Source organism: Chenopodium album, chromosome 25 (genome assembly GCF_948465745.1).
Source record: "Chenopodium album chromosome 25, dcCheAlbu1.1, whole genome shotgun sequence".
In the NCBI taxonomy this organism is placed as follows: Eukaryota; Viridiplantae; Streptophyta; class Magnoliopsida; order Caryophyllales; family Amaranthaceae; genus Chenopodium; species Chenopodium album.
The window spans coordinates 4,396,306-4,409,163 of NC_137858.1; the positions used below are offsets into that span (position 1 = coordinate 4,396,306).

General features: G+C 34.9%; 1 protein-coding gene across 2 annotated transcripts; it reads left to right on the plus strand.

Moving 5' to 3' along the window:
* Positions 1 to 1,063: 1,063 nt before the first annotated feature.
* On the plus strand, positions 1,064 to 9,486 carry LOC145613312 (transmembrane 9 superfamily member 1-like). 2 transcript variants are annotated; one of them, XM_081668396.1, is made up of 13 exons: positions 1,064 to 1,197; positions 1,286 to 1,427; positions 2,853 to 3,045; positions 3,186 to 3,290; positions 3,519 to 3,536; positions 3,628 to 3,725; positions 3,852 to 4,004; positions 4,204 to 4,338; positions 4,428 to 4,594; positions 4,904 to 4,998; positions 5,115 to 5,488; positions 7,957 to 8,230; positions 8,953 to 9,486. In XM_081668396.1, exons 2-13 carry the CDS (start codon positions 1,332 to 1,334, stop codon positions 9,018 to 9,020), a joined length of 1,776 nt encoding a protein of 591 aa, XP_081524522.1. In that variant the 5' UTR covers positions 1,064 to 1,197; positions 1,286 to 1,331; the 3' UTR covers positions 9,021 to 9,486. The 2 variants fall into 2 exon arrangements, with proteins under 2 accessions (XP_081524522.1, XP_081524523.1); XM_081668397.1 differs by having other exon boundaries at positions 1,075 to 1,197; positions 1,330 to 1,427.
* Positions 9,487 to 12,858: the final 3,372 nt, after the last annotated feature.

Sequence of the window (12,858 nt, forward strand, 5' to 3'; positions counted from 1 at the left end):
CTATATTATGTTTAGGTTATATAAATCTCACAATGCCTCTTTGTATTGGGAATTATAAAGAAAAGTCAATGAGATCGGATTGCATTTACTCAATTTAAAGGAAAAATTTTCGTCCTTTTTCGATTAATGATTTAGCAATATTGCTTCATAAAGTGCTTATACCTTGTGAATTCATAGGCCAATGTTGCCTTCTTTTACATTGAATATTCAAAGTTATATTGGTTGTAATAAGCACCTTCAAATGTGATATCATGCATAGAAAAGACTAACTTCACATTATATTAACATTATACAGTCTTAAGCTACTTTTTTTTTTTTGGAGTGATGCTTACATAGGTTTTATGCTCCCAATTCTCTTGCATTTATTCAAGTGATGGTTGAGAGTTGAGACAATGAAGAAAATTTGTCGATCTTATAAAAAAGTTTGTAGTAGTTGGATCATTTATTCACCTCATCTTACAATTGAATTAGGAGCATGTTGGAAAATTAAAAGAATTATCAGCACTAATTTTGTAATTGAGAATTTAAGGCTTTGTCCAAAGACAAGATCAATGGACATTGATTTCCTTCAATTGAACATTAAGTACTTCGTCGTTCGTATGTACTCCGTAGTATTAGTACATGGCAACCTACTTTGCTATGACTCAAATCACAATAACCATAATCAAAAGAGCATGTGACATGTAACATAGATTGATTTATTAAATTTATACTAATGGTTAAAAATAAATGAACTTATTTATGTTTTATACTACTTCCGTTACACATTATTTGCAACGATTTGACATAAAGTAGAGAGGAAAAATATCTAATCGTTGCAAATAATGTGTAACGGAGGTAGTACATAATATCATATTACGTAACGCATTTGTATAATTGTATTATGTTACTTAGTCAGTGAATTTCGTGTATATTTGTTCTTTAACACTAAACAGTAAACACCATAGTCCAGACACTGAATTACATGGCTCGAATCAAATTAACCCAAACCAAACTGAACCGAATCGAATAAGTCAATCTTAAACCCATCATTAGAAAGAAGTAATACCGTAAAAAGAAAGGTGAAAGAGGAAAAAAAAGACGAGAAGATATGAAATAGGTCAATCGAACCCAGCACATGGTTTTCTTTCTTTCTTCCTCATCATCTTCTTCCACTCCCAGAGACATCGAGGAAGAAGAACATTGTCTCTGACTAAGGTAAACGAAGACTGGTTTTTTCTTAATGCATTCATAAATCAATCACCTTTAATTCCCCTGTTTTTTCTTCAATTTCATACTCCTGAAGATCAATTATCCACCGTTGATTTTGGCTTGATCTTCTCTCCTCAGCCATGCCCTCCACCGTACGATCCACCTCCATCTTCTTCTTCTTCCTTATCTTGTTCACTTTATCTTCACCATGTCTCGCTTCTGAGTCAGATCACAAGGTTGGTACTTCTTCACTCTCACTCCAATTTTCCTTTTTAAAAATTGAAATTAATTGTTTTCGTGGTTGTGGGGTCATTTTGATTTGATTTTCTGACATGGGTTTTACTTGATCTTCTGTTTTGATGTTTAATTGAGCTTGAATTGTTTATCTTGAACTGGGTTTTAGCTGTAGATCTCAGTTTCTTTTGCTGATTTTGTGTTTGTTCTTGTTGATTAGGTTAGAATTAGGTTCAATCGTAGGGTTTATGTAAATTTCACAAAAAAAAGTTGATTGCATTATTGTTTTGTTGAATTCATAGATGCCCATTTAGCTTAATTGGAAAATTTGTTGCAAAATTGTTAATCTTTGGAATTGGGGTTAGGGTTCTATAGATATTAAGCTGCTGGGTTCTGGCATGGCATTTATCCTATCTTGCAAGATATGTCTTGTGTTTGGTCCACAAAAATGATCTAGAGCTTCCTCTCTGGGAAATTATGTAATTGGTCCAGTACGTTATCGCTTGGTTTGTTTTCAATGTGCTCAAGTGTTTGAAGAAAATTGAAATAGCTTCTTGTGTGATGGGGGATCAAAATGAGTGTTTTTTCTTTGTTTTTGAGATAAAGATTGAAGAAGCAGGCATTGAGTTCTGTTCACATACTCACAAATCACAACAACACATCACAACTTTGTTGTAAAAGTTGTTAAGCTTATCGTGGTGGTGATTTTAGTCCGTCAAGTTCAGAATCCACATTACCCTTGAACGTAATTCCAAGACTGCTATTATGATGGTGACTGGCCTGCCTTTAATTGTTGCTTATGTTTTCTTTGAATCATGATGTCGATATTGAGTGAGATGGAGGGGCTAAGAGTCAAATTACCTTTTAAAAGCTGAAAAATATGTTTTGGGGTGTTGAGAGTGTGTATTTGAATTTCACCTTTCTCTATCTTCAGCGTGCTTGTAATTTTGTAAACACTGAAATGGTTATCATCAGTGGAGGAAGTAGAGAGTTCGTGATAAGAAAGGGAAGAAATTGACTTTCATAAGTCATTTATGATTATAACTTGGATAATGATCTGGGATATTGTTGCCAAGATGAAATGAATCATTAAGACAGCTTATTCATCTTTGTTAAGCACTCTCACCTTTTGTTCACAGTTTAAAATAGCTGAAATCATTGAATGTTTCTGATACTGTGGTCAAATTCAAGACTTATAACCAACGTGGATGAAATTCAACACCATTAAATTTTTTGTTTGCTAGGGTCAGATCTTCTATGCCTTCCTCACTTTTGTGTGTGTGTCCCTTAACATCAATGCTTTATTTCTCTCGTGTCACAGTATTATTGGCATCTTCAAGTTGTGCCATTCATTTCTTTTCTATGTGCTTTGTTTTCTGCATCTCATGAGGAATTGATGTGTCTATTTTCTTGTAAATAAATTGTAGTATGAGCCAGATGAGAAGGTAATCCTGTGGGTGAACAAAGTTGGTCCATACAACAATCCGCAAGAAACCTACAACTACTTCAGCCTTCCATTTTGCCATCCAGAGGGCAAGGTTGCCCACAGGTGGGGTGGCCTGGGTGAGGTTCTTGGTGGAAATGAACTTGTTGACAGCGGAATTGATTTGAAATTTAGAAGTATGTATACCTCAAGATTTATCTGAATTCTGCATGCTAATTCTGATGCTTTTCTCCATGTTTTCATCTCTTGCCCATGTTTAGATGCCCTCTATCTATGAAATGCAAGTTCTGACATTTACAGCATTTCTCTCTGGCAGAAAATGTTGATAGGACTTCCATATGTGAACTTGAACTTGACCAGTATAAAGCAGCACGATTCAGAGATGCAATTGAGAATTCATATTGGTTTGAGTTGTTCATTGGTATGTTAATTACTAGAAGTAAAGTTGGCACTGCAATCGTAGATTCGTAGCATTATATTCTTTCTCATTTATGCATTTAAGTCAAGAGGTTTCACATTAGAGTTTGACACTCTTGTCTTAGCTATATCTACCTTGTTTGCATGTTTCTGTATCACTATTTAGCTTGACTATTTTATGCTGACATCTTGCTTTCTCTTTGCTGGTACCTGGCTGCTCAATGCACCTCAGATGATTTACCTTTGTGGGGTATGTCCGTAACATTTTTTTTTTCAGCTATGACTGTAAAATGGCACATTTATTCTTTATTAACTTGTTTATGTAATTTCTATTTGTGCAGGTTTTGTGGGAGAGCTTCGTTATGATAAAAATGGGGAGAACGCTAAGCATGTACTGTACACACATAGGAACTTCATCATCAAGTATAATGGGAATCATGTAATTTTTTTAATTTTTATTATTATTTTTTTTAAATCTTATTTCGCTTGATTGATGTTTTCTACTCTTCTTTCTTTTCATTTTAAGTATTAACAAGTCAAGCTTTTTGTTAAAACCTGTGTGCAGATCATCCATGTTAATCTTACCCAAGATGGTGCTAAGGCAGTAGAGGACGGAAAGGTGTATGACATGACCTATTCGGTTAAATGGATACCAACAGATGTCACCTTTGCTAGGCGTTTTGATATCTACTTGGATTACCCCTTTTTTGAGCATCAGGTTCTTTTCCACCTTTTCTGAACTATAAATTTGCTATACTTCAATGTAGATGAGTTAGAACAAAAAAAATATCTGATCTTAAAAGTAACGAGATTTTAATGTCTTGTAAAATTCAATATTGTCTCCCCTTCTCGTCCCCACATAAAAAAATTGGAAGAAAACACTTTTTTTCTTAAAACGGATGCTTTGCTTATTGCAGATTCATTGGTTCTCTATTTTCAATTCCTTCATGATGGTCATTTTCTTGACTGGTTTAGTTTCAATGATATTGATGAGAACTCTTAGAAATGACTATGCAAAGTATGCAAGGGAAGATGATGACCTAGAAAGCTTGGTAAGACTTCTGTTATATGGTGATTTTATGTGCTACAACCATTGGGGTCTTGGGGTCATGCTAAAGCCTAATATACTGTGGATCATCAGGAAAGGGATGTCAGTGAAGAGTCTGGTTGGAAACTTGTTCATGGAGATGTATTCCGGCCTCCTCGCTATCTAGCTCTGCTTACAGCTGTCATTGGTACTGGAGCTCAAATGGCAACTCTTATTCTCCTTGTCATCCTTTTGGCAATTTTCGGAACGTTGTACATTGGGTATGCTCTTATGTACACTACTCTACCATTTAAATTATTCTATATTGCATTGCAAGATTCTGCTGAAGTGCTGATCATTAAGAACCTATGCTTAATAGTTGCTACTTGAGTGCATTATATGTGTTAATGTAATCCTTCCATTAACATGCCCCTTGTATTCATAGTGAAAACTTGTATGTTTTAAAAATGTAACTCCTTCCTGAATACGTACCTTGGTTTCATAGTGATTGTCCAAAGATGAGGATTATATGTCTTATATTCAATCCTATCGATTTAGAAGATAATTTCTGAATGTGCTTTGTCTTACAGGAGGGGTGCTATAGTCACAACTTTCATTGTGTGTTATGCCTTGACATCATTTATATCAGGTTATGTCAGTGGTGGAATGTATTCACGTAATGGCGGTATGTTACTGATCATGCTTGCTTTGTCACTATTCTTTTGCTTCTATCAGTTTTTGCTTATTCTTAGCTGTGCTCTATTAAGGTTATTGAATTAATCCCCTCCATTCTTGCTTCAGGTAAAAACTGGATTAAGGCAATGATTCTTACTGCTTCCCTTTTCCCGTTTATGTGCTTCGGAATCGGTTTCATTTTGAACACAATCGCTATATTCTATGGATCTCTAGCTGCTATTCCTTTTGGGACTATTGTAGTAGTATTTGTCATTTGGGCTTTCATCTCCTTCCCACTTGCACTTCTTGGGACAGTCGTCGGAAGAAACTGGAATGGTGCACCTAATAATCCTTGTCGTGTGAAGACTATTCCTCGCCCTATTCCAGAAAAGAAATGGTATCTAACGCCGTCTGTAATATCACTAATGGGGGGATTGCTACCCTTTGGAAGTATTTTCATTGAGATGTATTTTGTCTTCACATCTTTCTGGAATTACAAGGTAAATGCTTCTATTTACTTCATGTAGTTTCTGTAGTAGTAGTAATTTTACTCTTAAATATTTCCTAAATGCTTAGAGTTGTTGATTGATTGATTGCTTAGAGGTGTTGATTCTGTCTTTGAAGTCTAAAGACTTTGTAACCCTGTTCTGCCTCACATTTGTGGTGGTACCCTGAGGTATTACAGTCTTTGTTATACATCCTCCTATGAAAAATGGGTGTATCTTAAAGGGTTGGAATGTTGGTTACTATTGGAGGTTGTTGAGGGATATGTTAATTTTTTTATTTTATTTTTTTGTTATTTCTGTCAGTGATTTGCTTGTGTGACATTTAAATGGCTTGTGTTTGCTCAGTTGTATGCTTCATGGCAATGGAGTCCTGAGGATCATGTTCTGTTTCTTGGGGAGGGGGTGTTATTTTTTGGCATACATGTTTCCCTTTCTAGTCTTTGAAATTTTCAATTTCTTTTCCTCCATATTCCTATTGTTTGGTTCATGACCAACGGAATGAAGAATCAGAAAATAATGGAATGACATTAAAATTTAAAATCCTTGTTCTCATTTACTTTGGTTAATGAGTAAGGTTTCTAAACCCTTTGTTGTTTTTTGTTTGGTAATCATAACAGAGCCTCTGTACCTTTATTCCCTTTACTTCATTTTCCACCCATCCCTGAATGCTCTGTTCCTCTCTCCACTGTGACCCTACCCAGGAACCCGCATTGTTCATTAATTTCTCTTTCCCAAAATCCATTTCATCCAAATCACCCCTGCCGCATCCAATTTTCAGCGCTTTTTCTTTATTATAGTCACCGTCTTCCCTCTGCCTTCTATCTACAACCCTTGTTGCTTCCGTTGCAATCCTGCTTCATAGAGGGTTTTTTGTCAAATTTAAACATCTAATGCCTATATGCCATATTTCTAGTGTGACTCAGGGTTGAGGGTTGGGGATGACCAAAACTGAAAATTGGTCAAATGGATTAACAAAAAAATTAACCTAATTCCATTAAATAAGAACAGAGGTCTTGATACCTTTCCCGTTGTTAATACTAAGTACTAAACAGCCCTTTGCTTTTGCCCCATTTTGAGTTCTATTATTTCATTCTCTTCTTTAAGATTACAAGTAATAAATTACCCTCTATCATGAACAAAGGAGCTCATTCACTCATCTCCACCAGTAGACTGTAGTGGTCACTGGTCAGTCTACTGGTCACTAACTTGCTATGCCAGACTGCTACCCCTATCTTATCCTACCATCCAGTCACTGGTCAATAGTTCACTATGCCAGACTGCTATCCCTATCTTATCCTAGCAACCAGCCAGCCATCATTCTCTACTCTGGCCACCATGCCCGTCTACCCCATCAATTCCACCAATTGCTCCACCCCTCCCATCAACTCCTCTTCACTGTATTTATTACCGTCACCACAACAGTGAAAATTGTGGGGGTGAATTAAAAATGCTGCCAAGGCAATTATAAAGGAAATATCTTCTTACTAAGAGCAATTGCCTTGGATATGGGAAATATTGCCTAGTAATATTATTACCAAATTTATGTAGTGGTGACAAATTGGCTGTTTAGTTCGGGTTTGGGTCTGGGTCCGTTTGGCGAAGAAGTCTTTAAGGTGTATTGCCAATTAGCTTTTTGTTGAAAATATTACTATTTCACTCATGTACATTTTCAGGTTGAGTTGATTTTAGGGTCTTCCAGTATAGTAATTTGGTTTGGGTCATTCAGGGCCAATATTGCCATGTCTACTAAATTTATCATCACAGTAAACCCTAAGAAAAAACCAGCAACCATAATATCAACCGATGCCACTACTGCAACCTTTACTAGATGTTTTAGACAGAGAAAAAAGGTTAGAGCCAGTGAGTAGATGTCCCCCAAGTCCATAACTATGTCCTAAACGGTGCTAAATCCACCTCCTTTTGCACGGGAAGGTAGTTTGCTTGCTTGATCAATAAGGGGGAAAAAAAAGCTAGAGGAAGTACCAACGCTTGAGTACTTGATCTGGGGGTTTGCTTGCCTTCCAAAATGGAATGGTGCTTCTCGAAATTGGGCAGTCAAGTTCCAGACTTAGAACCTCTGGCCATTTTTTTTATCACATAAAACTCAGTGAAAATAATGTTGAGATAGACCCATAGAAGTTGGGGTCTGTCATCGGAGTTGTTGGGGGAATCTGAGAGAGTGGAAGAGTTGTGGTGATATGTAAGACTAATAGAAAAATGCAGTGTGTACTCTACTTCCCTTTCATTAAATCATGCTACAAAAGTTTCTTAATTTTTTTTCCTGTTACTTTGCTTTGTTGATTTATATCCCTTAACCTGTGGTAATGGCCGCTTCTATTCACTATGGTTCTGTTTAAGGTGCTTTTAATATTCTGTGATCTTATGGTAGTGATCTCTATGCTGCGGGATATATTTTATGTATCTTCATCCTCTCTTATGGTTACTTATTACATCCCTTTCAGGTGTACTATGTTTACGGCTTCATGCTGCTTGTCTTTCTGATCTTGATCATTGTCACTGTTTGTGTGACGATCGTGGGGACATATTTCTTGCTGAATGCTGAGAATTACCATTGGCAGTGGACTTCATTCTTCTCCGCTGCATCCACTGCGATTTATGTCTTCCTGTATTCTATATATTACTATCATGTCAAGACCAAGATGTCAGGTTTCTTTCAGACCAGTTTTTATTTTGGCTACACAATGATGTTCTGTCTTGGCTTGGGAATTCTTTGCGGTAAGTCCATGCTTTAATCTGAAACTGTGCATCGTTTGGTACCCTTCTTGTTCCAGTTTAGTATGTTATGCCACTTTCATGGGAAACTATGCCATTCATTTATACCTTCACATCTATTTTATTAGTGGTTCAGTTCAATTGTCAGTTGCCTGTGAAATGGGGTGGGTTTTTGTTGGGGTTGCGATGGCCATGATGTATGCCCTCTGTTTCATACATCTTTGTAGGGTTTAGTTGATTTGTGGGGGGGGGGGGGGGGGGGTGGGTAGTCTAAGCGCAAAATTCGAATTGGTTGGCTGGCTCCTTTTTTACACCGGAATGGAGCTGGGTTTGACAGTTTGAACATAATCCTGCCACACAGTAAAATAAACCAATGAACCAGTTTGCTAAATTATATGCTGTATTGTTTCATTGGTCGGTTTTATAATTACTTTTTTTTTTCTTTTTTCTATTCTATTGCCACTGGAGAAGTAATTAGATATGAGTATATGTTTCTAATATCCAAAAGCTTTTGGGGGAGGAAAATTGGAGTGACTTTAAGGGAATCCCTTAAAAGAAAAAAGAAAAGAACTTGAAATTCAAAAGGAATTTGGTTATCATAAAATTGTACAAGACATCTAATTTTTAAGCCGCAATGATGCAATTATAGGAATGTTTGTGCTTTGTCATCTTTTTACTGTTTCTCTTTTGGCCTTGTGTTATATTAACTTGTTTCTCAATATCAGGAGCGGTTGGCTACCTGGGTTCCAATCTTTTCGTACGAAGGATTTACAAGAACATCAAGTGTGATTAGGTTAATCTTTTAATTATTAAACCGTTCACCAGTGATAAGCCCCTGTTTTTGATGATCGATGAAGGATGGGATTTGTACTCAAGTAGAAAATATGGTGAGACAGATTTGGGCAGTTGAGAATAGTTTATAGACATTAGAACATTTGTGGGAATGTGCAATTTTGTTGGGTAATCCAAATTTTCACTGTAATTTTAGTCCCAATACTGGTCTGAGATGGTGGATCTTCACGTTGTGCTAGCTCTGAGATTGATACTTCTCCTTTTCACTTCACTTTAGTATTATCTTCTAGGGCATAATATCGCGGTTGTTATTATAACTGAATTATTTTTTAGTTTTGCTCTTCTGAAATTTCATTGCTACATACAAGTACTGGTGCCTTCTACTTCTAATTGGCGATAAGTATGATGGCTGTAATTAACTTGTTCAATGAGGTGGAATCGTGAAGGGTTCATTATGCTTTGATTCATTTATTTATGTACTTCGTATTTTAAGCTCTGTTTCAAAATATATAGTAATGCAACATCTTGACTGAAATCATATCTATTCATTACTAGTAAACACAGGATAATTTTCAGAACATCAATTTTTTGCAAAAGTCAAACTCTACAAGCCCTTATTTTAAGATCTTTTACTAAAATGACTAATTTCGCAAAACTATTTACCCAAATGACATCGCAGCAAATTTTTTTTTTACCCAAATGACAATTTAAATTCTGATTCCTACCATAAACATACATAAAATATAACTAACTCTACAATTAAAGTGTTGCCCAAATCCATTTTTCTATAACTAGCTCTACAATTAAAGTGTTATATAGAGGATTTGATGAAAAAGTGGAAATTAAAGAGAGCGACGGAAAAATGGGAATGGCCAATTATAAGGCGACTCATTGTTGGTTGTAAATGTGTTATTGAGTTGTGCCTACGCTTTTTCAAAATTTTAAGGTGTGCTATTCAACTTGAGTTGTTTATTCATCTCTACTCTCTAACGTTGACATAACGTTAATAATTGTGCTTATCATTAATTACCCCACTTAGGATAGAAATTTCACACCGAAATTGGGTTAGAGATGTATAAAGGGATTAACATTAAACAATTTTCAACATTTTCTGATCTACTTTTTCTTCTTTCTTCTAAAAGCAATCATTGATATGTCAAGCTCTATTACTTCCCATTTTTATACAATTACTAACACCGAGGTAACATCAAAGGGTACGGTTTATTACAAATTTTAAATTGGAGGGTAAAGCTATGGGAATTTTGTCAACAACTACCATTTAAATAACCATTTTAAAAAACAACTCCCTATTAATTTATTTTTTTTGAAAAAACTACTACAAAAACCCAAAAAGTTTGAGTAGCACTAACACTTTTGGTTTTCCGGCAAGAATCTCCATTTGGTGGGGTTTACTTTATACAATTCCAATCAATTGCGAAAGAGGTAACAACGGAATTCAATGCTGGAACACAAATTCTCCCTCCGTCTCAAATTACTCGCAATGTTTTGACTTTTTGCACTATTCACACATCTCACTTTGACCATCTTTAACTACTATATGAAATTCAATGTAATCATGTAAGATGTTGTTGGGTCTAGTTTAATGTATAGTTTCTTAATAAATTTTTTTTATGCCTTTCATAAATATATAGTAAAATATATCGACAGTCAAACATGTGTATCGACAAGCGTGTTCAGTCAAAATGTTGCAAATAAATTGAGACAGAGGGAGTATAACTTAATTATATTTAATTTCGTGTTGTAGATGATTTAATTTCTCCATTAAAAATTAAATTTAGAGTTTATGTCAAAGAAGTGAATTTAGGGTTTTACGATATTGAGAGATTTGGTGCAACTGAATTATACTACCCAATTAAGGGTTAATGTAGAGACAATTATGTTAGTTTGCATGAGTTTTTTGGACGAAAATTTTATTTTTGTCGGAAAGCCAAAAGTGGTAGTGCTATTCAAACTTTTAGTGTTTTTATGGTAGTTTTTTCAAAAATAAAATTTAATAGGTAGTTGTTCTCAAAAGTGGTCATTTAAATGGTACTTGTTGACAAACTTTCCTAAAACTTACAATTTTTAAAAAAGTATGGGCACATCTTAGAAACTCAACAACCTCGAGGGCATAGCTTAGAAAACCCTATTTTTTATAATAGTAATTCATATTGAAGCAAAATCGAGATTCGACTTTAAATCGAAAGAGATTTTGATGCGTATGTGTTAACGACTATTTCTGAAATTTTCCTACACGTTTTTATTTCTCAAGGTCTTTTTTTGTTTTTGGTTTAGACTTTAGAATATTTTAATTATGCAATTTATTTTGACAATTATTTTTACGATGTAGGATAATTCGAGTTAGGTGATTTAAAGTGATTGTGGACTTGTGAGTTGTGGCTAATCACCATAACTTTATTTGGTAAGTATACATGAATGAATTTTTAATGCTCGCTTGGTGTCACACTAGTGATTTTATATAATTTGAAAAATAAAATGGTATCTTGATGAGAAGATTATGATTATTAGATTATTTGATAAAGTTTATTCACAGATTGTTTACAAACATGATACTAAGTGATTTGTTACGTTTATTTGAAGTGGACTGAATTCTGAAATTATTTTCCTTATAAGTAACAGAAAAATTAATGCAAGCTTAATTCAAATTTATAAAAAAAAAAAAGAGATATCATTATTATTTGAAACATGATTAATTATTATTCAATCTTACTCATAAATTGAGACATGTAGTAAATTTTGTACTCTGTTATATTAAATGAGTTGATTTATACACATTTTGAAACGAATAATTTAAAAATAATATATTAGATGCTCACAAAATATAAATAGTTTAAATGGGAGTTATTGATTGGAGTATGAATTATTAAGTTTTTGTGTGCATGTCATCACATAGTAATAAATTGTTTAATCACGAAATTAAGGGTGAATACAATAATTTATTACATATAACTACTTATGAATTAACAAATTACATAAATATTTTAAATTTATTAAAACAAATATTTATTTAACAAATTATCATTTGCACGTTGTTGGGTAATTCTAGCTTCCGATTTTTTCGTAGGAATTTGTATTTTTCTACAATTGGTCTATGAAAATCGGATATATCGTAGGGTGGCTCGGTTAGTTTTTTTACATTTGATAATATACATTTTGGGTTAGGAGGTCTCGGACTGCTCGGAGGATTCCACATCCCTTTTATTTGGCTCTAGGCTGCTCGGTTACAGCTCTGGTATCTAGCCTGCACGGTCGACGATAGCTTGTCCAACGTGTCGATGACCCGAGCTTCACTGTGGGTTACTGTGTTTTTTACGGTGGACTTCTTTTGCCTTCAGATGGTCGTTCTTCCGGTGTTCGAGTACATGTTTGTTCACACGTCACTCGCACTGTTGCACACAGTCGTGCTGAGCGTCACTCGACTAGAGGAGTGGCAACCTCTTTGGCTTTCGGCCACCACATTTGGTTGCTATTGTTTTTTGGGCCTGCATCATTGGTTGACGACACCTGTTTCTGCTCGAGATGACCAGAAGGTTGACGTTGACCTTAAACCTGGACACTTACATCCTGTAGTACCACCCGACCCTCTACAGCCGCAGTTGTGTCTACAATTCGTGTTAGAGCATATTTTGTCTTTATTTTTGAGATTAGTGTATGTGATTATACTTGCATTAGCCGTTCATTTGTTTGTTTTGTCTAGGTGGTAGCATTAGTATTATGATATGGATTAATTTAGTGTCTTGTAATTTCTTTTACAATCTTTTTTGCGTAGAAAAATTTTCAGGTAAGTTTACATATATGTATATAAGTAATTTGTTACC

Coding starts and splice junctions, on each gene's coding strand:
- LOC145613312 (XM_081668396.1), top strand. CDS start 1,332: ATGCCCTCCACCGTACGATCCACCTCCATCTTCTTCTTCTTCCTTATC. Junction 4,005..4,203: donor ACCCCTTTTTTGAGCATCAG/GTTCTTTTCCAC, acceptor TGCTTATTGCAG/ATTCATTGGTTCTCTATTTT. Junction 4,339..4,427: donor ATGATGACCTAGAAAGCTTG/GTAAGACTTCTG, acceptor GTGGATCATCAG/GAAAGGGATGTCAGTGAAGA.